This window comes from Pelobates fuscus, chromosome 6, assembly GCF_036172605.1.
Source record: "Pelobates fuscus isolate aPelFus1 chromosome 6, aPelFus1.pri, whole genome shotgun sequence".
NCBI lineage: Eukaryota > Metazoa > Chordata > Amphibia > Anura > Pelobatidae > Pelobates > Pelobates fuscus.
In genome coordinates this window covers 258151885-258176430 of record NC_086322.1, presented here as the reverse complement: position 1 = coordinate 258176430, position 24546 = coordinate 258151885, and the positions used below count along the sequence as shown (strand labels likewise).

Genomic DNA, 24546 nt, shown 5'->3' with positions numbered 1-24546 from the left:
TTGGGAGGCGATCCAGATTTAGATATGTCACTAGCGACCATTGTCCTAATACCGAAGCCGGACAAGGACCCGGGCCTCCCGAGTAGCTATAGGCCAATTTCCCTTATTAATCACGGCATGAAGATTTTAGCAAAAATTCAGGCGACGAGACTGAACCCCTATTTGACCACTTTGGTGGACGCGGATCAAGTGGGATTCGTGCAAAACAGACAATTATTCGAGAACACCCGCAGGAACATTGACATCATTTGGAAGCAGAAAGTTGCACGCACCAAAACTATGCTAGTATCTTTGGACGCTGAAAAAGCGTTTGACAGGGTCACATGGACGTACCTATTCACACTACTATCTCATATTGGTTTCCCCGATCAAGCGATGACCCTGATCAAAGCCATGTATAGCAATGCGCGAGCGCAAGTAAAAATTTCTGGAGCCCCGCTGACCCCTTTCAGGCTGTATAATGGCACCAGACAGGGCTGCCCCTTGTCCCCGCTCCTATTTGTACTCTCCTTGGAGCTGTTGCTCCAGGCCCTCAGGAAACACCTGGACATTCAGGGGGTTCGAGTGGGGGGCAGGGAATTCATAGTATCGGCATATGCGGATGATGTGCTCTTGACGCTCACTGACCCCATCCACTCGCTGCGGGCCTTGCAAAGGGTCCTGGAGGACTTCGGAGCTGTGTCAGGCTTCAAAGCCAACATGTCCAAGTCTAGCGCCCTTCCTATTGCGATCTCAGAGGTAGAGTTGGCTGCTCTTCAGAGGGAACACCACATACACATAGAGCGACAGTCGATTAAATATCTAGGCATTAAATTGACAGCAGACCCGGACCATCTACTGCAACAAAACTACACACCACTCATAAAACAACTCATTAGGGAACTGGAGGCATGGAATGAAAAGCCTATATCTTGGATAGGGAGAATACATGCAGTCAAAATGAATATACTACCTAGGATTCTATTCCTTTTTCAATCTCTGCCCATACATCTCTCCAAGTCGCACCTTGCGCCCCTGCAGCAGGCGATAGGGAATTTCGTGTGGCAAAATAAACGTCACAGAATCTCGAGACACACCCTATATAGGCCAAAGAATAGAGGAGGCCTGGGTCTACCTAACTTATATGGCTACTACTTGGCAACACAATTGTCGCAGATAGTTTTATGGCACTCTCCGCCTGGAGAACGGAAATGGGTAGACCTGGAGTCGCTGATGGTGGGGGCAGATATACTGCAGCTACTAATTTGGGTTCCCAAAGATAAAAGACCAATTATTAGGGCTACGTGCCCAGCTATATTGAATTCTATGCACGTATGGGATAGGACCCAGCAGAGGTATGGTCTAGCGTCTGCCCCGTCTCCGTTGATGCCTTATTTGCGAAATAGGGCATTCCCGCCGGGTATGTTGGCAAGGAACTTTAGGAATCTAGAACGCATAGGCCTGCAGCGCATTCACCAATTAGTGCAGGGCTCAGAGGTGATAACATTTGACGACCTACAACAAAGGGGTCACCTCACACCTGCAGATTTCTTCAGATACCTTCAAGTAAGGGATTTCGTAAGACTCCCATGGGTCCGAGCTGCGGCCCAAACACCCATGACTTTTTTTGAACGAATCTGCCTTCGAGACCATATGCCTACGGGTCTGATAACCCAGTTGTACGCTCACCTCTGCTCTGTGTCCACTGTAGAGGGCGACATGGCCTATATCGACCAGTGGGAGAGGGACTTAGGGGAGCACCTAGAGGGGGTGGAATGGCAGGAGATCTGGGAAGCCAATCATAGATCTTCTGTGTGCGTAACAATGCAGGAGCAAGCAGTCAAGACGATGTTTCGTTGGTATACAACCCCTGTTAAGCTATGCCACATGAAAGTGTCCTACAGACTTCTGCTGGAGAGGTTGCGGGATGAAAGGGACCTATATCCACATGTGGTGGGAATGCCCCCTGATGGTACGCTTTTGGCAACAGGTTAGAGATATGATGGCCCAGGTATTTTCCAGACCCCCTCCCCTGGACCCGTGGCTTTACCTGCTCAGTCGAACGGTAGAAGGGTGGACGAGACGTGAACAAAAACTCATTCATAAATTTACGCTGGCAGCTAGGAGAGCAGTGGCGGTTGATTGGCTTAAACAGACCACGCCGGCCATAGCGGGGGTAATTAATAGAATAAGAGAGGTATACGTGATGGACGACCTGACGGCACGGGTTAGAGGAACACAGACACAATTCCAAAAAATTTGGGCGCCCTGGGAAAATAGCCCCTGGTGTTAGGACCAGCAGCGGTATCGAAAACTGTACTTACTTAGACAGACGACAGTGAGCCCCTGATGGCTCCCTCCCCACCCCGCCCCCCACCCTACCCTTCTCTCTTTGACCTCTCTCTTTCCTCTTTTTCTTGTTTTTTTATGGTTAGCATATATTTGCCAGAGGCTGCTGGGTGGGATCTACCCGAGAGACGTAGTCACTACTGTTGTGCCTGGGCTAGGCCCTATCGGGAGCCCCACTTACCACAGGGGCCTCCTTGCTAGGGGAGGGCACGCGCTACTGCTGCTCTTAGGCCCGTATGCACTAAAGATGCATGATATGCCTCAGACTTCATGTAGCGTTCTGATTATTTCTGCGAATTGACAAATGGCTGCTGGCATTACCATCCAGATCTCGGGGGATCACTACAACAGCCTCTGATACGAGAGTGGGTTGTCATTGACCACCTGTATAGCTCATGTTTACAGATGCAGTTAGGTTAAGGCTACCTGTGTATGCTAGGGGAGTCGCCCTTGGCCTGCCGACAAGAAACACTGAATGCATAAATAAATAAAGGGGATGGTCGGCCAGGAAAACTCAACTACAGAGGGTCATACACACCCGCTGTCTATGCTTTTTCTTTTACTAAAATATAAAATTGTGCAATATGTTTTCCTATGCCATGTATACATTGTTTTGATGTTTGCCGCCTACGTCAGCTGTCATGGCTACGTAAGCTCGTTGTTATATCATGCACAACTATAAATAAAGAATGATAAGAGATAAATATTTCCCTGGATTCTATGCCCAACCATCAAAGGAGGTCTAGAGTCAGGGGAAAAGGTCAGGGTGGTGGTACCAGTTCCACCTAATATGGGCTTGAACCCGGAAAATGTGAGTACAGAAAAAACACTGAAATCGGGTAGTACCCCTTTAAGGAGTACTCCCAATTAACTGGTATAGATGTTAGTGGACATGCCTAAAACAGACAGGAAAAGGTAATAAAAAGATATACCAATAAGCTTAATATGAGAGAATTAGGAAATAGAGGAAAGGGTTGTAGCAACTATCAAAAACAAGGTACACTGAGTGTATGATAAGCTCCCAAGTATCATGGCCAAACAAATGTTACAATTAAACTTTATTAGCTGTTGCCCAAATGATACAGTTGCCTCAGTGTACTTTTGCAGATATTGCTGCTAATCCCTATAACGTTACTGGGAGACTGCTTCAAGGGCTATAAAACGGTAAAATTAATTGTCCTTGGTATTGGAGCGATTTAACAGCCGAAATGAATATTATGACCCTATTGAAGCAGACATGCCAGTAATGCAGGTGTAGTAAAGTGGGGAGAGAATAAGGTAATGTTTCCTCCCCTGCAGCCACCTATAATGAATATACAGGTAGATAAAGGGAGATAGGGGGGGGGGAACCTGTGTGAGATTGTCCCTTAAGTGCATAGTGAGTGCACGGTGAGTGCTCTAGTGAGGTGTAGGGATATCCTAAGGCAAAGGGCCTTTGCCTTAGGATATCCCTACACCTCACTAGAGCACTCACCGTGCACTCACTATGCACTTAAGGGAATCCGTTATCGCACTTATGTTTTGTATTATTTTGTAAGCCGATCATATTATGCTTTATTGAGAATAGGAATTTCAACAGGTAGTTCATCTTTATAGGGACTTTACTCCTAGCGCTAGTGTTAGCATAGAACACCCACGAAGGTGTTACAAGGAGTTTGCAGGGAACCAGCATAGTAGTGCTTTCAGCCATTATAGGACTCAGATAGATATTCCTCGGCTTTTGAGTTAGCACCTTTAGCTGCCCTCATCGACTAGGGGACAATCTCACACAGGTTCCCCCCCCCCTATCTCCCTTTATCTACCTGTATATTCATTATAGGTGGCTGCAGGGGAGGAAACATTACCTTATTCTCTCCCCACTTTACTACACCTGCATTACTGGCATGTCTGCTTCAATAGGGTCATAATATTCATTTCGGCTGTTAAATCGCTCCAATACCAAGGACAATTAATTTTACCGTTTTATAGCCCTTGAAGCAGTCTCCCAGTAACGTTATAGGGATTAGCAGCAATATCTGCAAAAGTACACTGAGGCAACTGTATCATTTGGGCAACAGCTAATAAAGTTTAATTGTAACATTTGTTTGGCCATGATACTTGGGAGCTTATCATACACTCAGTGTACCTTGTTTTTGATAGTTGCTACAACCCTTTCCTCTATTTCCTAATTCTCTCATATTAAGCTTATTGGTATATCTTTTTATTACCTTTTCCTGTCTGTTTTAGGCATGTCCACTAACATCTATACCAGTTAATTGGGAGTACTCCTTAAAGGGGCACTACCCGATTTCAGTGTTTTTTCTGTACTATAAATAAAGAATTATAAAAAATAAAAAAAAGAGTTTAGTTGAGGTGTAGATAACATGAATTTGGTTACTATAAAAAGAATGTGTTTCAGAAGTTATAGTATTATATCCTGGTCTTTAACAGGACTATGCAAATGACAAGTGGTCATCCATCGAGTCTTGAAGAAAGGCAATTGGAACAGATTTTTGATCCCAACCCTCTCATCTCTGCTATTATTGGGTCAAGAAGGAAAACTTAGCATTTGAATTTTTTAGCACAATCAGAAATGCCTCAAATCAAGGGTTTTCTTTATCAATCAACAGTGAAAGCAGATGTTTCCAAACCAGGCTTTTTTGTAACTTGTCTAATATAGACTTTTTCGTTTATTAATTTGTAAAGGTAACAGTAAAGTTAAAGGGGCACTATAGTCACCATAACAACTATAGCTTATTGTATTTATTCTGAGTTTAATCTGTCCCTTCAGGCTTTTTGCAGTAAACACTGTAATTTCAGAGAAAAGGCAGTGTTTACATTACAGCCTAGGGATACCCCCACTGGCCACTCCTCAGATGGCTGCTAGAGGTGCCTCCTGGGGCCATTCTGCACAGTTTGACTGACATTCTGTGTCTCCACCCTCTACATGGAGACACTGAACTTTCTTCATAGAGATGCATTGATTCAATGCATCTCTATAAGGAGATGCTGATTGCCCAGGTCTGTGTTTGGCTTGTGCTAGCTCTGCCCCTGATCTGCCTCCTTGACAGTCTCGGCAAATCCAATGCTATGGGAAAGCAAATGTAGAACAAAATACAAAATCCTTTCACTGTATAGCTTTGTGATAATACAATTTCACCAATGTGACATAACACCAGGTGTTGTAAATGAATAAAAAGACTTTCCTCTAAATAGTAGATTTTAACCCGAAGATATCCTCAGATCTTCCATATAAACATGAAACCAAAATATGGGTCAATCCAACTATAGGGAAATAAAAAGTAGCATAGTGCAACTCTGTTTGATATATGTATAATAGTGATATGTGCCAAATGGATCACTCACACTTTTTCTGTGAAAACAGGGCGTATCACAACTCCTTGTTGTTCTCAGGTATTTCTCTGATTTCAAAATTATTCAATCTCATTAATGGAGAAAAATACAAGAAGAAAAGACATCCAGAATGAAAAAGTAGAAAGGCTTGTGTAAAGTACAAAAAGCATTTATTACTTACACATAGGTAAGAATCAATCAGCATAGGATAAAAACTGCCCACAATGTGTCCAACGCGTTTCTTCCCACTTCAGGGACTTCCTCAGGGACCTTGCAGCAGTGTGACAGGTTTAACAATGAATAAAAAACATTCCCTCTCCCTCCCTCTTAAATACACCCCACAATCAATAAGTAACGTTCATTCATAGGTTCCACCGATGAAGTTCAGCTGTTCGCAATCGGAATGCGATCACTTCCTGGTTCCGGGTATATGACGTCATCACGTTCCGTTGCGTTTGTGCGTTCCAATTGCGTTCCATAGATGTTTTTCTTGTTTTTTTCGATGGATCTTTATTACTTATGTTTCACAATCAGTCTGTCACAGTGGGACCGTTCGAAATCGATATTTTATGCATAGTATAAGCATGGAGGGGAGAATGAAACCATGTTTTAAAAGATACTTTGCACATTTCCCTTTCTGTACATAAAAATATGCAATAAAAGTATGCAATATAAAGTTCCTACAAGTAACCACACATAAACTTACAAAGAGCAATTATTTTATTATTTAAAGAGATATACTTGATATATTTCTGACATTCAATTTATTATGATGTAAATAAATTTTTTTGTCTGTATCAGTAAAGTTGTTTAATCTATAACCAGAATTATATATTAGTTTGTTGATTCTTTTTTGTTTTCTTTTTCTCATGTGTATATATATATATATATATATATATATATATATGTGTGTGATTGTAAGGCGGAACTCTTTACATTAAAAAGAAGGACTGAAGCAAGAAAAAAGTATATGAAAATAAACATTCAATACAAAAAAATCCCCACACCATAGAGATAAAATGAAAAAAATAAAAATAAAATAAAAATAGAATATGAAAGAGACAAAATTGGAGCAGACAATTCGTGTCTACCCACAATAAGCTAATTCTAATCCAAAAAACACCATAAATCAATGTCTAGATTTAGTCCCCTTGGTTGTAGGGTTTTAAGTGTATTTATCCAATATGTTTCCCGTTGAGACAGTTTTTTAATGAGGTTGCCACCTCTCCAATAATTATCTATTTTTTCTATCCCTATGAAATAAAATTTTTGCCAGTTAAATTTATTACAGGTATTACAATTAATTGGGACTATATGTTTATTGAATTTTTTTCGAATGTTATTTTGGTGTTCCAAAATGCGTTCCTTTAATTTCCTATGGGAAAGCATTCTGATTGGCTCAGATCAACATTTCGGATGATGTCAGCCAAGGCGGCAGAGTACTGTATCTGCTTGATGCCCTTACTCTTGGGAATGCCAAATTATGGCAATTTATTTCCCTTTCTTCTACTTTTATCCATTTTGGATTTCTTAGATTTTCTGCTGCATCTCTCTAGTTCTCTGTGCATATCCTGACAATATTTAAGTTTTGTCCTTCTGTTCTTTGTACTCCAGCTGTCATTCAATGGAAATCCTATGCCTGAAACAAATCTGACCTTACCGGTGTATAATATTAATTACCTGGTGTATAAGGCAGCACATTATTAAGGTGGATGTCCTCCATCCCTAACTTACCCTCCATATTGTTATATAATGTTTTTAAAATAACTAATGTGACCATATATTGCAAAGACCCCAATGGTGACATTGCCACCAGGGGTGCAGTAGAGGTGCTGATCTCCATGGGCACCGCCAAAATTGATCATCAACTCCTGACATTTCATCGGCCAGGAGCCGACATCAGTACTGTGCTCTTGCGCATGCGTGATAGGACAACACTGATGTCCGTGGAGGAACCTGCAATCCCGCGGGAGTCTCCGTAGATATTAACTTATGAGTGTGACAATACCTTATTTCAACAGCTGTGGCTAGCGATGGCTGTAAGAAGTGACGAAACTTGGCGGTGTTAGCTCTGCCATTTCTCAAGTTTTGCCAATAAAACTTATGTTTTATGATAGCTTTTGACTCAATTGGAATCTCAATGAAATTCAAACAAAGTTATGAGCTTTACATTTAAGCTATACATTTTATCTTTATGAAACGATAACATTTTATTGGGGGTGGGGGAGTTCCAAAGCCACCTTAAGACAACATTTTACCATTTCAGGGGCAAATTGCTGGATTTGGAGCAATCTATATACCATCTATTGAAATATGTAACTGGATTACCCAGCATAAACTTACCCTCCAGTTTTTCCTTGATATTAATTATTTAAAAGGTTGCTTTAAGCACCATTACTCTTGCAGTGATTTGAAGTGGTCATGGTGTTGGGAGTCTGTATGTTCAGGATTTTACTATGAAAGGCTGCCCATGCCTCTGCTGCAAAAAAGTGTAACACTATTATTATTATTGTATCTTATTGTATAAATGTTTACATTGTTATTTGAAAAATCTTCAATAAAAAATATTTTAATAATAAAGTATGACACCACCCCTGGTAGCATAGGGCATCATTAGCCAGCCTGTAATAAGAGTTCCATGTAACTAATATTAATTATGTGCATATTGGACATCTGACGTCAGCATACTGGTAGCAGGTGACCACTGATGAGATGCCCTCCCTGACATACCTCCAACAAGGGGTAACCCATCTGATAACATGTTCAGAAAAATGGCTCGTTTGGGATACAGGTGTCAATGGAAATAAACCTAATAATCAATAAATAATTAAACTCTGTGTTCTAACTTTTTTTCAGAGCCCCCTGACAAAAAATGCTTCCAGCAGCTGCAGAATATAAATACCTTTGGGAAATAAGTTCTGGAAAAGTGTCTGGCGGAGCAACTGTGCGAACGTTTGGCAGGTTTGTGCCCTAATATTTTCCAAAGCTAAAATGTCTTTGCATATTGATATAGAGATATCTGTTTAGGTTTATTCAACAATACACAAACAGTTCCATAATGGTTTACCCTTTGTAGATATATTCACTAAAAAGCCAGTGCTAAAATAAAAATGAATTTGCATCATTTAAACCGAAATAGCAGAGTTTGGAAAATGCCTCACCGTTTGGCATAAATTAGTATTTATTGAATGATTACAATTATTTATATAGCACCGACACATGCTGCAGTCTGTACTATAAGTAAAGAAGACAAATTTTTGATTCTAAGAAAACCTAAGGGAACAGAAGGTGAAGGAGGCCCTGCCCAAACGAGCTTACAGTAATGTCTCTATTAATATGTTTTTTTCATAAATGTAAACTGATATCTGAAACCATGAACGAATCTATACAAGTCAGTAGGAGTTTGCATATCATCACAAAAAGAAGTGAAATGTCCAACAATCCGGATAGTTTCAGTGATATACCTTTATTTGTGGTCGTATACAATAAGCCAAGTTATAGTAATGGTGTAAGTCCGGTGTGCCGGAACCAACGTTCGGGTAGTCCTGTTAAAGAGGGCCCCACAAGATGAACTACAGGTTTTGCCTAACGGTTCAGCCTTCTCATTTGTGGTCGGATACAATAAAAGTTATAGTAATGGTGGTGTAAGTCGGTTGTGGTGTGCCGGAACCGACATTCGGGTAGGCCTGTAAAAGAGGGCAAAAAGTTTAACAGTTTAACACTGAATACGTGTTGACAATACATAACCAATACTTCAATGCATGTCTCAATTCCTCTCAGGTTCAGGGATATATATGGCATATGCAGATGACTCTACTGTCCCAGCCATTAGGTGGTAGGAACAGCGCATATTCTTTTAGAATGACCTGAAAATGTTAACGGTTGTATTCGAGTAACTTTAAGGTGTTGTGAGCTCGATAAAGGTTGAGGTGGCAAAATATATGTGAACGCCTTCATGGAATCAAATGAGTATGGTTTGATGATTTCATATGTGGAAGTGAGTTTATTAAAAATGGCCAGAGCCCAGCGTATCAACAGGTGGCATTGACAGAGAGTGTTGCGTGTGCCAGCAACTAAATCCTGGAATGCAGGGGCTTGGTAGCACAGTTGGCCACCGTGGGAAGAGTTTAGAAGAATACGAAAAATTTAAGATTATGTTAGCTTTAGTGTACTAATAATCTTAATTTTAATAATGACAGGAGGTGAGTATTTTGCATAATCTTTCTTTACTAACTCTATAGCAGCAAAGAAAAGTAATGAGAAAACTGAGAACCAATCACAAACAAGCATAGGTTATAAGAGGCATGTCTCACTGAAGGGCTTCCTCTTTAAACTGCGACATCACAAGTTCATTAATCAACAAAACAATAGAAAAACACGATGTAATATACTTCTAACACGAACATGATGAATAAGGTCCCATAGAACAGGCATCTTGGGTTTAACTGTAGGTTACAATTAAACTGAAAAGAGAATATAAAACGTTTTAGTCTCCAGAAAGGGTTGTATAAAAATGTTCACCCTGACTGTCTATTCAAAGTATGATACATATAATACAATCCAGTCCTTCCCCAGGTAGTGTAACTAACTAAAACAAACAATTCCCGTACAAACCTAACTACAAAGTCCCAAGGGGAAAAAACACCGTTAGTGTAGGCAATAAATAGTACAGACATATAATATTATGATAAAACTATATACAAAAGTAGTAAAAAAAAAGTGGACGGAGAACAGTAAGAGAAGAGAAAAGGAGGGAAAATACTCATTATTAAAATTAATATTATTAGTACACTACAGCTTACATAATCTTCAATTTCACCACATGACAGGAGGCTTCATATTTTGCAATTTTAACGCTGAGATAAGAGAGAAAAGGCTAGAAATAGAACGTCCAATCCGCAGCCCGTAAAATGTCAGGAAGTGAGGCCCCCGCCGATGAGGCTGCAACCCCCTGCACGAAGTGTGCTCCAAAGGCCTGATCTATCCCAGCGAGAGAGAGCAGCCAACGAACCCATCTGAAACTATAACCATAAGGGCAGACGTAAGAGATGAGAAGTTGTCAGGACGAAGGAGATCGCAACGTCACAGTAGCTTCCTCATAGCAACGTAGGGTTAATACCTCACAAAGTTGTTGGCAGAAGGGAAAAAGGGCTAAAAAAAAAAGTGGAAGAATTTGATTTGGTATGGCATAAGACCTGAAAGGTAACCCCCCCCCCCCCCCGGGCAAAAAAAAAATGCGTCGGAAAGTGCGGACATCCGAGACCCATCGAAATGAGACCAAGCAGAGGAGAAAAGTGAATTTGGCCATAAGCTGGCGAAGGAACAAATTATCATTTGGAGGCCAATCTCGCAAAAATTGTAGGACGATACTGACGTCCCAGAGTCTCTTGTATTTGGGTTCCGGATGGCAGCATAGCCTCATGCCCCGAAGAAGTCTACAAATGAGGGGATCTTGTCCAACTGGAATCCCTTGGAGTGGGATATGAGCCGCTGAAATGGCTGACTGTACCACTTTAATAGACCGATACGTTTTTCCAGGCAAGAAAGTTTAGGATAGAGGGAACAGGCGCAGTAAAGGGATCAAACACCAATTGGCCCAAGATTACCATGCAGATAGGTAACATCTCCTAGTTCCCGGTGCCCAGGAGTCCCAGAGGAGGTCCTTAGCCTCCTGCGATACGTCTCCAACGCCCCAGGAACCCCAGAAAGTGTCCAGGCCACCAGGGGGAGGCGATCTTCCACGACTAGAGGATAGGGTTGTCCCATCGGGCTCCTGAAGATCCTTGGGTCGGACAGCAGGAGAAGTGGATCCCTGCATGATAGTTCCGGGAACAAGGGTTGGCCTTGCCATAGAGGTGTTAGGAGCGTCAGCACCACTCTCTGTAGTCGGGTCCGTTGAAGAACTCTCGTTATCATTGCGAAGGGCGGGAAGGCATAGGCTTCACACTTCGGCCATTGTTGCAGAAATGCGTCCACTGCTATGCTCTCCGGATCTGGTAGCCAACTGTAGAAGTCCTGTGTATGTCGGTTGTTGCGAGAAGCGAACAAGTCGAGGGAGAAGGGACCTCGTTCAGAGAAGCAAAAACTGCCATTTGCTGGCGTCTCGCCAGTGGCGTGAATACCAATCTGCTGTATGGTTGGATTCCCCCGCCAGATATTCCGCTAGTAGCGTAATGTTGCGGGGTAGGCAGTAGTCGAAAATCTCTTCTGGGAGTTCTACTAATGCCTGAGAGCGTGTGCCTCCAAGGTGGTTGATATAACACATTGCCAAAATATTGTCCATCTGAAGCAGGATGCAACAATTGGATTTTCCTTTTGCCAGACTGCAGAGGGCGAATGAGCCTGCTAGGAGCTCCAAGCAGTTTATGTGCAACGACAGTTCTTTGGAGGTCCAGACTCCTCCCGTGGAGGTGTCGCCGTCCGTCGTTCCCCACCCTTACCGGCTGGCCTCCGATTCCAATACAAAGTCCGGTTGGCTTCCGAATATGGCTTGGCCATTCCAGGCCTGCATGCAGTTCAGCCACCAGTGCAGTTCCACCCGAACGTCATCTGACATCGGGACTGGTAGAGCGTAAGTTGGATTTTGTCGTAGGAATTTGATCTTGAGGCGTTGCATGGCCCTGTAGTGTAGGGGACCCAGGAATATAGCCTGCATGGATGAGGACAGAAGACCTACTATATGTGCCAGTAGGCGCAGATGTATGGACGTCATGTGAAGAACCTTCCAGATTTCCCTGCGGATGGAGGTGACCTTGCGGCTGGAAGACGAAGAGTACAAGATCTGGAGTCTATTTTAAAGCCCAGAAATTGGACTGATTGTGCAGGATCCAGTGCTGACTTGACGCGATTGATCACGAAGCCTAGTGATTCCAGCAGGTGTACTGTATAATCAGTGTGGTTTCGGAGTTCTTTTGTTGAAGATCAGTATGTCGTCGAGATTATGCTACATCTTATGCCGCGGGCCTGAAGATGCGCCATCGCAGGCTTCAGCATTTTGGTGAAGCACCTAGGGGCCGAGCTGAGGCCGAACGGGAGGCAAGTGAACTGCCAAGCTGTTCCGTTCCAGTGGAAACGGAGGAAGGAGCGGCTTTGCTCGTGGATCGGGATAGTCAGATAAGCGTCCTTGAGATCAATGTTGGGTGAACCAGTCGTTGTCTCGAAGCAGATCCCGGAGGAGGTGGATGTCCTCCAGTTGATAAATGGGCAAAATTCTCCAGTCTTCTTCCTGACCAGGAAAATGTTGCTGAAGAATCCGGTCGAATTTGGGGCCGGTTGAATAGCGCCCTTGGTACGCAGGTCCTGCATTTCGGAATCTATCAGGTCCGCGTGCGTTACGTTGAGCAGCGCGCAGTGGAAACTGTCAGACCGGGGTTGTCTCAAATGCAATGCGATAGCCTCGTACAGTTTGTAGGATCCATGCGTCCGTGGAGAGGTCTGCCCAGTTCTGAAAGAAATGAGAAATAGGGCCTGCGATCTGGAAAGTAGTTAGTGGAAAGGTAAAATGGTGACTTATCTCGCTCTGGAGCATCCTCTGCCTCCTCAACCACGGTCTGATCCCCTGGAGTAGTGGAATCTCTGGCAATTAGCCATTTCCAGTTAGAAAGGCTGTGTCCTGGTAGTGCGGGGGCCCGATGGGCAGAAACGGCTGGTGGCACAGCCCGCAGAAGACTTTCCGTGCTGATAACTGAGCCTTGTTGAGGGATGTGAAGATGCTGATTTGTGTGTTTGCGAGGGTGCTGTTAGTCTGCTGTGTGTGAGGATGCTGTGTGTTTGTGAGGGTGCTGTTAGTGTACTGTGTGTGTGAGGGTGCTGTATGTGTGTACTGTATGTGTGTGGGTGCTGTGTGTGCTCTATGTGTGTGTGTGCTGTATGTTTGGGTGATTTGTGGGGGTGGAGGAGGGGGCAGATTAGTTAATAAATATCCCCCTTCCCTTCTTACCTTTTGTAGGGAGGGAGGACTGCTGGCTTTAGCTCTCCGGGTCCTCTCCTGCCTCCCTCCATGCTGCTGTGGGCCGGTGAGGTAGATCTTTGATCTCCCCACCGGCCCATGGAGGCTTAGAGCAGAGCCGGCGATCTGATAGCGCTGGCTCTGCATTAGCCGACAGGGGAGACCCTGAGATCTCCCCTGCCGGTCTCACTCCATAGGCGTGCCGCGGGATTATGGTGTGCCCAGGCACACCCGGCACTCCCCGTGCGCACGCCTATGGGTGTATCATGTACTTAACTTAGCTTTGCTAATATTTCATGCAATTCATCTATTACAACATTTTTTTTACATAATTTCCCTTTGGAACACTTTTGTATTGATTAGAGAAGCATTCACTATACATAAACGCTTGATTGGACAGGATGAGTACTAAAACACATTCTCAAGCAAGTGACTAACAGACTAATTCTATACATAATATTAAAGGGACTCTCCAGACACCCAGACCACTTCTGCCCATTGGAGTGGTCTGGGTGCCAACTCCCATCACCCTTAACCCTGCAAGTGTAGTTATTGCAGTTTTTAATAAACTGCAATAATTACCTTGCAGGGTTAAGTTCTCCTCTAGTGGCTGTCTATCAGACAGCCACTAGAGGGAGTTCCGGGTTCTTTTTGGTCGCTTAAACAACGCTGGACGTCCTCACGCTCTGCACGCTCGCTCTTCACGCTCTTCACGCTCTGCACGAGGACCTCCGTCGCCGGAATCCCCATAGGAAAGCATTGAATAATGCTTTCCTATAGGGAGGTCTAATCCACGCGCGCGGTGCCATTGCCGTGCATGCGCATTACGTCTCGAAAGGAGCGAGGCGGAGCCAGACCTAGCGCCAAGGGACATTGGTGCTGGATTCAGGTAAGTGTCTGAATGGGGTTTTACCCCCTCAGCAACATGAGATGGGGAGCAGGAGGGACGGTTCTGTAGGGTTCTCTAGTTCCAGGAAAACGGGCCCTGGAGAGTCCCTTTAACATATACTTATGGGGATAATTCCCAATAAAACCTTAACCTTCACAAACATGTAGTTTAATTTCAATCAACTTTAAAACTCATCATTTTATAAACCATGCTTCAAACATATTTATTTGCAAGTGTTTTACAATCACATATGGTGTCAGCGCTAGGAATGACATGTCTGTGCGGTTGTGGTCCTCACTCACTGGTTTTATCCTTTGTGAGTTTTTTTTTCACTGTGAGTTTTTTCCTGGCCCCAGATTACCAGGCAGACAAGGTAATACTATACCCTGGTTTATAGAGGAGGGCTAGGTACCATTCCCAATGTGTATTGTGTGTTCACATGTGTATTGGCTGTATTGTAAACACAAGAGGGATTTATGGAAACAAATTGTTTTACCTATGCAATGCTGCATGAATATTCCCCTAGACACTACAGAGCTATATATATATTTTATGTTACAGGGTGTCATTTTCATGTCCTGCTCTCTACTTCTGTATCTCTTATTACGTACCTAAAGTATTACTGTATACAAAGCTTGAAAGACCAAATGGTCAGTAGGCCTGATTATAATACAAGATACTCCTGCATTGAAAGGGTTAAACTCGCATTTTTTTTTTTTAAAACATACAATAGGTTTCTGTTCTTGCATCCTTGAGCCTCACTAAGATGAAGTGGTCTGGGTGCAGTGGTCCTGCCATTTTAACCCTTTTTGTCGAAACTGCATTGTTGTCAGTGACGGAGACGCTTCCTACTCCAGAACCCAGTGAAACACATTCCTGTAATCAAATGCTGCTGGTAGAAAAAGTGCAAAAAGGCCTTGGTCACAAACTCACTGATTGCAAATGTAACCAACGGGTTAATTTTTTCACTTTGTTTTTTCATACACAGATTTACCCTTTATTTTCATTTGGGCTGTTTACTTTCCAGACGACCATACCTGACAACATAATGGCGTGGATGTTAAACTGGTGGCACTTGGCACAGATTGGTGGCACTCGTCACATTCATCAATGACAGAATTCTGGAGGGACTTATAATTCTCATGTTTACTAAAGCCAAATTTAGTCTAAATACGGTCCTACTGACCAACTCTGCACAATTTAGCCAGATGTATTCTGTCTGGTTTTAGAGAAACAAGAAAGAAGATAGGAGGTAACACCTGTACCGCTATAACGAAGGGATAGCGTCCAGGTGTATCCAGCTATCTAGAGTACCAAACCAAGACTCCAGGGGCTTAACCCCAATATAGTCTATGCAAAAAGTAAAGAAAGTAGATACATGTAATCACACCACCAAAAGTGTGATAAAACAATGTATCACCTGGACATATGAATAGTGATGTCCCGAACAGTTCGCCGAACACGCGCAATGTTTGGTCCGCCCCCTATTCGTCATCATTGAGTAAACTTTCACCCTGTACCTCACAGTCAGCAGACACATTCCAGCCAATCAGCAGCAGACCCTCCCTCCCAGACCCTCCCACCCCCATGACGAATAGGGGGCGGACCGAACATCGCGCGTGTTCGCGACCACGAACACGCTATGTTTGCTGGCGAACGGTTCCTGGCGAACTGTTTGAGACATCACTACATATGAATAGTCAGGTATTATTATTATTATTGCAATTTATATAGCGCCAACAGATTCCGTAGCGCTTTAAGGTATGCTCCTATGAGGTGGTTATTTAATTTTTTTATTTATTCATTATTATGTTTACCAGATCTTCTTGATATATACTAGATACTCTGACATTAGGTATTTTGTATACTGTTATCTGTGTATCCATGTCCAGGTGATACATTGTTTTATTACACTTTTGGTGGTGTGATTACATGTATGTACTTTCTTTACTTTTTGTGTCTGGTTTTAAATCAACGCATCTGAATCCTGTAGAATGTATAGGATGTGGAAAATTAACAAAGACTAAATGTATACATAAGAATTAATAAGCTAATTATTGTTTGCTTTTTGCAAGCAACAGACACTATTTGCAAGCAACCGGTGGGCAAATAGTTAAAATAAACCCTCAGAGGTGCAACTGCTATATAGCAGGGGACCGGTGCTTGGTATCTAACCACCACATTAAAATATAAATAACTGATTTTTAAAAAAGCATATAGCGGTCATTGTGTCCCTAATCTTACTATAGAGAGATTTAAATTCCCATATGCCCCTCCTCCCACCCACCATGACACCATAAATGCACTTGCTTTGATGCCATGCATCCTATCAGCATCAATTGTGATACAAGCCGCTCCTCTGTTGACTAAAGGAATGTTGTGCGTTATTCCTGACGCAAGCCACTCCTCCTTCAACCAAAGCCGTACCGTGTTTTATTCCAAAATCAAGTGAGGCGGTTTATGCCAATATTATGCAAGCACAGCGTAATTTCAGCAACGCTGGCCAATCACATTTTGGTGTCGCTTTAATGATGCTGGCATCTAACATGAGACTGCTCATGGAAAATTTAAATAAGGCTGATTGTGAATGGCAACTATTTCACATGTATAGAACTTTTAAAGTAAATAATATTTGGCTGTTTTGTGCCATCAGACTGCATTCTTGATTATCTTTTATTTTTATTTATTTTTCTTTCTATTCAGACTTAACAGTTATGATATGGCTAACTCGGAAGCCATACTTGCAGTACAACACGCTTCTACCCAGCACCAGCTACAAGTGCGCACAACTCTTGTAGAGCCCTTTTCTGCCCACTTAGGATCATATTACATGGCATTGGGGGAATTGGAGTCCGGTAAGTTGAAAACATAGATTTCAACAAATTACCTATTTTGCAGATACTGAAACAATTGCTGCTACTTTATCTGTTTCCAGATGCCAGTCCCATACTGTGTGCGCGCTTGTTGGTTTGCATTGATGGTGCTGACCTTTCTCTTCTCCAGCAAGCAGTGGAAGAACAGAGAAGTTATCTTCAAGGAAGACATGAAGACACTGGTGGGAGATGACAAATGCCCAAATCATTTATGTATTACTTGTCTATACACTGAAGCTGCTTTTAAATATGTGCAGCTTAAATATAAATGTGCAGTCCTCCTCTAATACATACTCCAGACTGTGCACTTTATCTTGTGAGGCCATAAACCCAGATTCGGAGTAGACTATTTTGTGTTTTCTCTAAATAACAATTAAAATGAGGAGGGGGGGGGGGGGGGGGGGAATTGGAGTTATATATAACTTTCATAAACTGTTTCTGAAACCTATAATTGTGTTACTTGGTAAATTGTTGCAAGTTATTATTGCCATTTGTCTTTATGCATCCTACACTGTCTGTCTGTTCCTTCAACCGTGCTGGGAAGTAAATCTGATGATTAACATTTCAGTTGGGTTATGATCAAGATGTTAATTTGGTTGTTTCCAAAACACAACTCTCTTGATTTTGTCATTCAGTTACAAATTTATTTCATGAAAATGACAGAATTTTAGACTGACAGGTAATTTTCACGTTTACTAAAATCAAATTTAAATGAAAAAAAAAATACAACCCTACTTAACATTCTGCCAGATGTACTCTGTGCACCCCAAAACAAACAAACCACAGTTTAGTAGATATACCTCCAATGAATGCATGCATGCTCATTTTCATGTACGTATTAATTGGGAGTGTAGTCTAAAAGAGCTAACAAAACGCTGTGGGTTACGAGGTTGGGACACAAAGTCTAGGTTTATGGAGTTGTGACATTTAATGAACACTATAGTCGCTAGAGCTTAATGCAGTTGTTCTGGTGTCTACAGCCTGGTCCCTACAGGCTTTTTAATGTAAATACTTATTTTTCAGAGAAAAGGCAGTGTTTACATTACTGCCTTGTAACACTCAGATGGCCACTAGAGGTGATTCCTGGTTGCAGCACTGACGCTGAATGCTCCTCATAGAGATGCACTGATTATGCGCAATAACCTCCAAATGCGTTTTTGTTTTTTTTTATTCTTTATTTTTCACTTGGTCCCTAGGTACATTTACCAGCATGAAGGAAGTTTTTTGAATGGAGGAGATGCTACAGAAGAGGCAGAATGTTCCAAAACATTTCTGTTTTTGCAAAAACTTTATAAAATAGAGCGTGCACAAACCTCGACTACTTATTTAGGTCAGACACTATGCAAGAAATTTGTGTTTCCTTTTAAAATATTGTTCCCAGAAGATGTTCCTTTTATCAATGCCAAATGTAATTACCACTTTTTTGTCATTAGACTGGAAATTATTCCTCATTGTTTAATGTGTGTTTAATACACAAAAAAAGGAGCAGCATGCATTCCCATCCCAAAGCAGGAAGTGACTCTACCTCCCAGGAGGGTATTTTTTTTTCTCCCATAAACCCCTGGTTAGCAATGGAACACAGCCCCAAGCCTAAGTTCCAGTGCAGGATATTGTCCTGCTCCATTTACATAACATGAAATGACAAAGGAGGAAGAAAACATACTACTTAGACATTCCAATTCCAGAAGAGCTCCGATATTCCAAGTGAATATCTGTGCTGCATTTCCCTGTAGCTGGATGTTCTGTTCTGCCTGTGCGGTCAGGTAAGCATTGACCTCTGTTATATTTTTTCTGACCTTTTCTTAGGAAGGATGGATGAGCTTCATAGAGGGCCAGTCGGATTCTCACTTCCCACTGGAATTCGGTCTAGTCCGTGGATGAGTGGAAGGATGCACTGCTGGCTCTGTCACCCTCCATGAGTTTGACAAGGATAGCCTTTGACTTGTTGCTGGCTATCTTCCCCTTTGCCTCTAACAGTTCCTTATTGGTGCTCCTTTTCAGTGTTGCGTAGTGTGGCGAAAGTAACCTCGCCACTGGTTTTTGGAGGGGCCTGTTTGCCAGCCTCCTGCCCTGCGACTATGGCCCTGGGATGTATTGCCCTTCTAGGAACTAATTTGGGCATATTGTATTTTATTATGCTGCTGGCCCTTTAAGAACCATCTGGAGACATACTGTGGAGTTACTGGGTTGCCACCATTTCATGTATCAGAGGCACATGGTGAGAACAATGGATGAAGCACATGGTGAGAACAATGGATAGCGGCCATTTTAACTCACAGACACTGTTTGGACTTTTCTACACGGTGTCATCTCGCCGGTATTTGGTGCACAAAGACATCGTGCAGTAGTTTTAAACTATACAACAGGGGGCACATTATACAGTAATTATTTTTCATATCGCCTGTATATGTTCTGCATTAAACTGTATCTTCCAAACTACTGAACGGATCTGGGTGAGTTTTGGATATGTGGTTCACCCAGATCCCCCGGTTCCGAGGATATATGGGGTTATTGCATGTTTTGGGGTCCCTGTGATAGGTTTTATAATACTGTATTTCTCTGCCTGTAATAATTATATTAACCATTGTGTTCAGTAATCATATCACAGGCAGAGGGGAGGATTTTGTGTGGGAGAGTCTGTGTGTATTGTACGGATTGATTGGTTGTATTTTAAAACCCTGTGGGCAGTACTATGTTTGTGGATTGTGAATAAAATAGGCTGTATGGGCCAGTACAGTCAGTTCTTCTTCACCCTCAATCTAGAGTCCTGTCTCTTATTGGGGGAATTGCTATGCTCTGCATGCTCCCTTGGATAATCACTTCTATGCTCTTTTAAGAGCTTGTTCCTGTTTTGCTCTCGGAAGGAGTCTACGGGGGTTATGGTGTCGGCTGGAGTTCTTGCAGCACTCAGGAAGCGCTAGGAGCATCCAATAACGGAGGTACCCAGTCGGGGTGCCAGGTGATCCGTTACACGTTGTTTGTCTCCATTCACAGCCCATTCGTTGTTCCATTGCTCAGCAGGCTGGGCCTAGCTCCCTTCCACTGCAAAGGTACCATCCCACTGCTGTCACCAGATGTAGAAGAGTTTCGATATCCAGACTGGATATCTCAGCTGAATTTCCTGGAAGAAAAGCTGTTTTAGTGTTTATAGCCCAATTCCCCAAATGCCAGACGATACATAGTGTAGGACAGAACAACAACCTGTACTGAAAACAATGCGGGTTTATATGCACAGTCCCCCAGCATGGTGTCTCCATCAAAGGTATAGGTGATCCCTCCCAGGCGAGTCTGTGTCTGGGAGAGGATTCCAACATACCCCACTTAATTGAATTATCTCCCATACACAGAGCCTCACAACACAAAACATGCCCAAAGCATCAGTTTAATCATGAACAACCCCCCCCCCCCCTCCACACACACACACACATATATAAAATCCACAGATAGTGCATACTTGAGTGCCCAATTCAGTGAAAACACCACTCAGCTAAAGTTTTGAAGCAGGTTAAAGTTTAAAGCAGGTTCTTCACATAGCCCCCCCCCAATAGCTTAATATATGCAATACTACATTATGAATCATATGTCGATGGACAGGTCTCTTTTCCCCAAGTGTAATGTCCAAACAGCGACTGGATCGGAAGTGCCAAGCCCTAGGGATATTCAAGTAAAGTCTTGACCGGAGTCTGAGGGACTTTGACAAGGGGCAAAAAGTGATGGTTAGACAACTTGGTCAGAGCATCTTCAAAACGGGAAGTCTTGTGAGGTGTTCCTGATAGGCAGTGGTTAGTAACTACCAAAAGTGGTGCACTAAAGCAGTGTTCCCCAACCCCCCGGGCCGCGGACCGGTACCGGTCCGTGGATCAAACGGTACAGGGCCGGCCTTTGGGGTGTGCGCATTGGCGGATCCAGTGGTATTTAAACTCCCCACTGTATGCTGTTTTACTCAGAGCTGGTCATAGCTCTTTAAATTGTAAGTTGGCACTCTTAGGACCTCAGTGTTGTCTGTTGTTCCAGTATTACCAAAGTTATTGCACCATTGGGTTTTTCCATCTTTTATATATTTTATATGCTGACGTCTGTCTGGGATGGTGTAAAGAATCTTGTGAAGACACCTCCAATTGTCCAGCAATATCCTACATGTGGGGAGTACTATATACCACTGTATGCTGTTTTACCTAGAGCTGGGCTTAGCTCTTTAAATTGTAAGTTGGCACTTTTCCACGTCTGTGTTGTTCGTGATCCTTTCCGCATTACGGTTTTGCACTATTGGTCTCCCTTCTCTGCTTTTGTATTCCATATTCGACTACTGAGATCCCAAAGAAAGAACCCAAGAACACTCACTCAAGGTCCACATTGTACCTAAAGACTTTTTCATCTCCCTTTATTATATTTAGCGCACCCTGTATTTGTTGTCTTTTGTTCTCTCCATTCTTTGAAGGGTTTGAGGGTTACCCTTCCTTTCAGGTGTGCAGCTCTATCCCCCCTTGTGATCAGTACTGTAGCGCTGTTCCCCTCCCTTTCTATTTACTTTATGTGACTGTGTTTGTGATTTTCTGACTATGTATGTGTCTGTGTGTTTTTTTAATATATGTGACTGTTTTTTTTTTTGTCTTTGAATGTATTAACTGTGTTAATGTGTGTATATCTGTGACTGCGTTTTGTGATGTGTCTGTGTACATCATGTGTGTTCATATCTGACAAGCTTCTTCACTAAATTAAAATTATTAAATCAAAACAAGCGGGCCACGGAAAAATTATCAAACGTTTACCGGTCCGCGGCGATAAAAAGGTTGGGGAGCACTGCACTAAAGGACAACCAGTGAACCGGTGTCAGGGTTATGGGTGCCCAAGGCTCATTGATGCATGTGTGGAGCAAACGCTAGCCCGTCTGGTCTGATAACACAGAAGAGCTACTGTGCATCGCATGTGGGACTGCGTAGTTACCGACCAGAGTGCACATGATGACCCCTGTCCACCACTGAAAGTGCCTTCAATGGGCACAGGAGCATGAGAACTGGATAATGGAGTAATGAAAGAAGGTTGCATTTTATTATATTTTTTTTTTAAAATTATATTGTCACAAATAAAGTTTGTTTTTATCCTGCGACTGAGTCTTCATCTGCCTGTGATTACGCTTCATCTCCAATATCCTTGGTGGGGATTATTGTTCACCTACCCCAGGGGTAGGCAACCTTCGGCTCTACAGATGTTTTGGACTACATCTCCCATAATGCTTTTACAGCCATATTGCTGGCAAAGCATCAAGGGAGATGTAGTCCACAACATCTGTAGAGCCGAAGGTTGCCTACCCCTGACCTACCCCATCAGGATTGAGTAATACCATATTGCTCAGGAATATGTAAGTGGACCTTTATTTTACATAATAAAACTCAGATAAAAATTGTATCTGTTGTAACTCGAGAGTCTCATTGTTCCAGCCACCCTCTGCTGCCAGGATACGGAATTCACTGGCATATTTGACAATTGTTCTCCTGCCCTGTGCATCAGACATCAGTTGTTTGGCAGCAGAGGTGGAACGAGCTGGAATATCAAATACCCCTTAAGGACACATGACGTGTGACATGTTATGATTCCCTTTTATTCCAGAAGTTTGGTCCTTAAGGGGTTAAGGACGCAACAAATTCAGGGTAATTGTAAACAATGGGTCTCCTTGCCTCCCAGAGAGGATTTGCCCAAGCTAGGGCTTTATCAGACAGCAAAGAAATCATGAACCCAACTTTGCTTCTGTCAGTTGGAAATGCCTGGGGAGCCATTTCAATGTATCCTCCAACCTGGTTTAAAAATCCTCTGCACTGAGCTAGGTTGCCCCCAAAATACTGAGGAAGCGGGACAGACCCAGCCATTCCTCTAGCTGCAACAGGTTCGGAGGCTACAACCGATGCTAGAACAGGAAGTGAGGCAGAGGCGGCCGCAATCGCAGGCTGGCCGGGTGCTGGATCCAGATGTGCAGTACGAATCTGGGGTGCATGCGCACACTGGTCCAAACGGTGGTTCTGCTGGTCCGAACGAGTAAATAGGTTAGGTATAGGGTGGATTGCCTGTACCATCTGTATTCATGGCCCTTGCGTAATGTTAGGGACCAGGAACCCGACAGAGACAGAACGTAGATGCAAAACACCTTTATTATAAATGGCAAATAATGACATAAACCAAAAGTATAGTCCAGGAGGCAAGCAGGAGTCAGGCACCAAAGCAGGTAATCAGACGAGCCAGGATCAGGAGAACGAAGAGCAGCGGAGTCAGGAACAAGGCCAGAAGTCAGGAACAAGGAATACACAGGATACAGGAAGTCTTCTGGGAAACAGGAAACCATGCAAGGGCAAGGAGGTGCTGGAACTTTCTGCTTAAAAACGCTGCACTGATTAGCAACAGGGCTGGTTACTACATTCAGGTGAATAACCATGGCCACATTAATAAAGGAGCTGATTGTTAAAATCAGCTGAAGGATCAGACACAGAGAAAGGAAGGGTTTCTGTTTAAAACCGCAAAGAAACCCTGACACACACTCAGTCACTCACTCACTTTCACTCACTCATTTTTAAAATAAGTTTACTTACGGTTTGGATCCTCCTGCTGGGTCTCTGGCCTTCTGTCTTCAGCCTGTCATCCCGAGCAGACGCAGTGTGCAGGAGATCTTTATCTCCCACGCTGTCGGCTCTTACTATTGACAACCTTCTGGGTTACTACAGGACACAGGAGGAGCGTTCACAGTGCCTCCTGTGTCCTGATAGCACGTTTGATGTCTTCAGCTAAGTGGGAAGACGTTAAACATGAGTCCTGCGCATCAGGCAGGACTTAACTCGGAAGTCCCTCTGGTGGCCGTCTGGAGGTGTTCCTAGGTTCTAATGTAAACACTGTATTTTCTTTGAAAATACAGTGTTTTACATGAAAAGTCCTGCAGGGATCTATTGTACTCACCTCAACAACTACATTAAGCTGAAGTTGTTCAGGTGACTATAGTGTCCCTTTAATATAAATTTAAGAGAAATGCATCTCATAAAAAGGTTAACACAAGTCAAAGGTAATTTTCAAGATTTAATTCAATTTGGCTAATTCCGGTTCCCCTTTACTGTAATATCTACATATACTGAATTACTATATGAGCACTGTGCCCATAGCCCATCATTACGTCTTCTATTTAAGGGAAACTCCAA

General features: G+C 43.0%; 1 protein-coding gene across 1 annotated transcript in view; it reads left to right on the top strand.

The window, feature by feature from the left end:
* TEN1 (TEN1 subunit of CST complex) overlaps positions 1 to 17748 on the top strand; it is a 28645-nt gene extending 10897 nt beyond the window's left edge. Inside the window, exons 3-5 of the mRNA XM_063425412.1 lie at positions 8518 to 8622; positions 17202 to 17353; positions 17434 to 17748. Of these exons, the coding sequence (XP_063281482.1) occupies positions 8534 to 8622; positions 17202 to 17353; positions 17434 to 17564 (372 nt within the window). The 5' untranslated portion in view covers positions 8518 to 8533 and the 3' untranslated portion in view covers positions 17565 to 17748. The remainder of the gene's footprint in view (positions 1 to 8517; positions 8623 to 17201; positions 17354 to 17433) is intronic.
* Positions 17749 to 24546: the final 6798 nt, after the last annotated feature.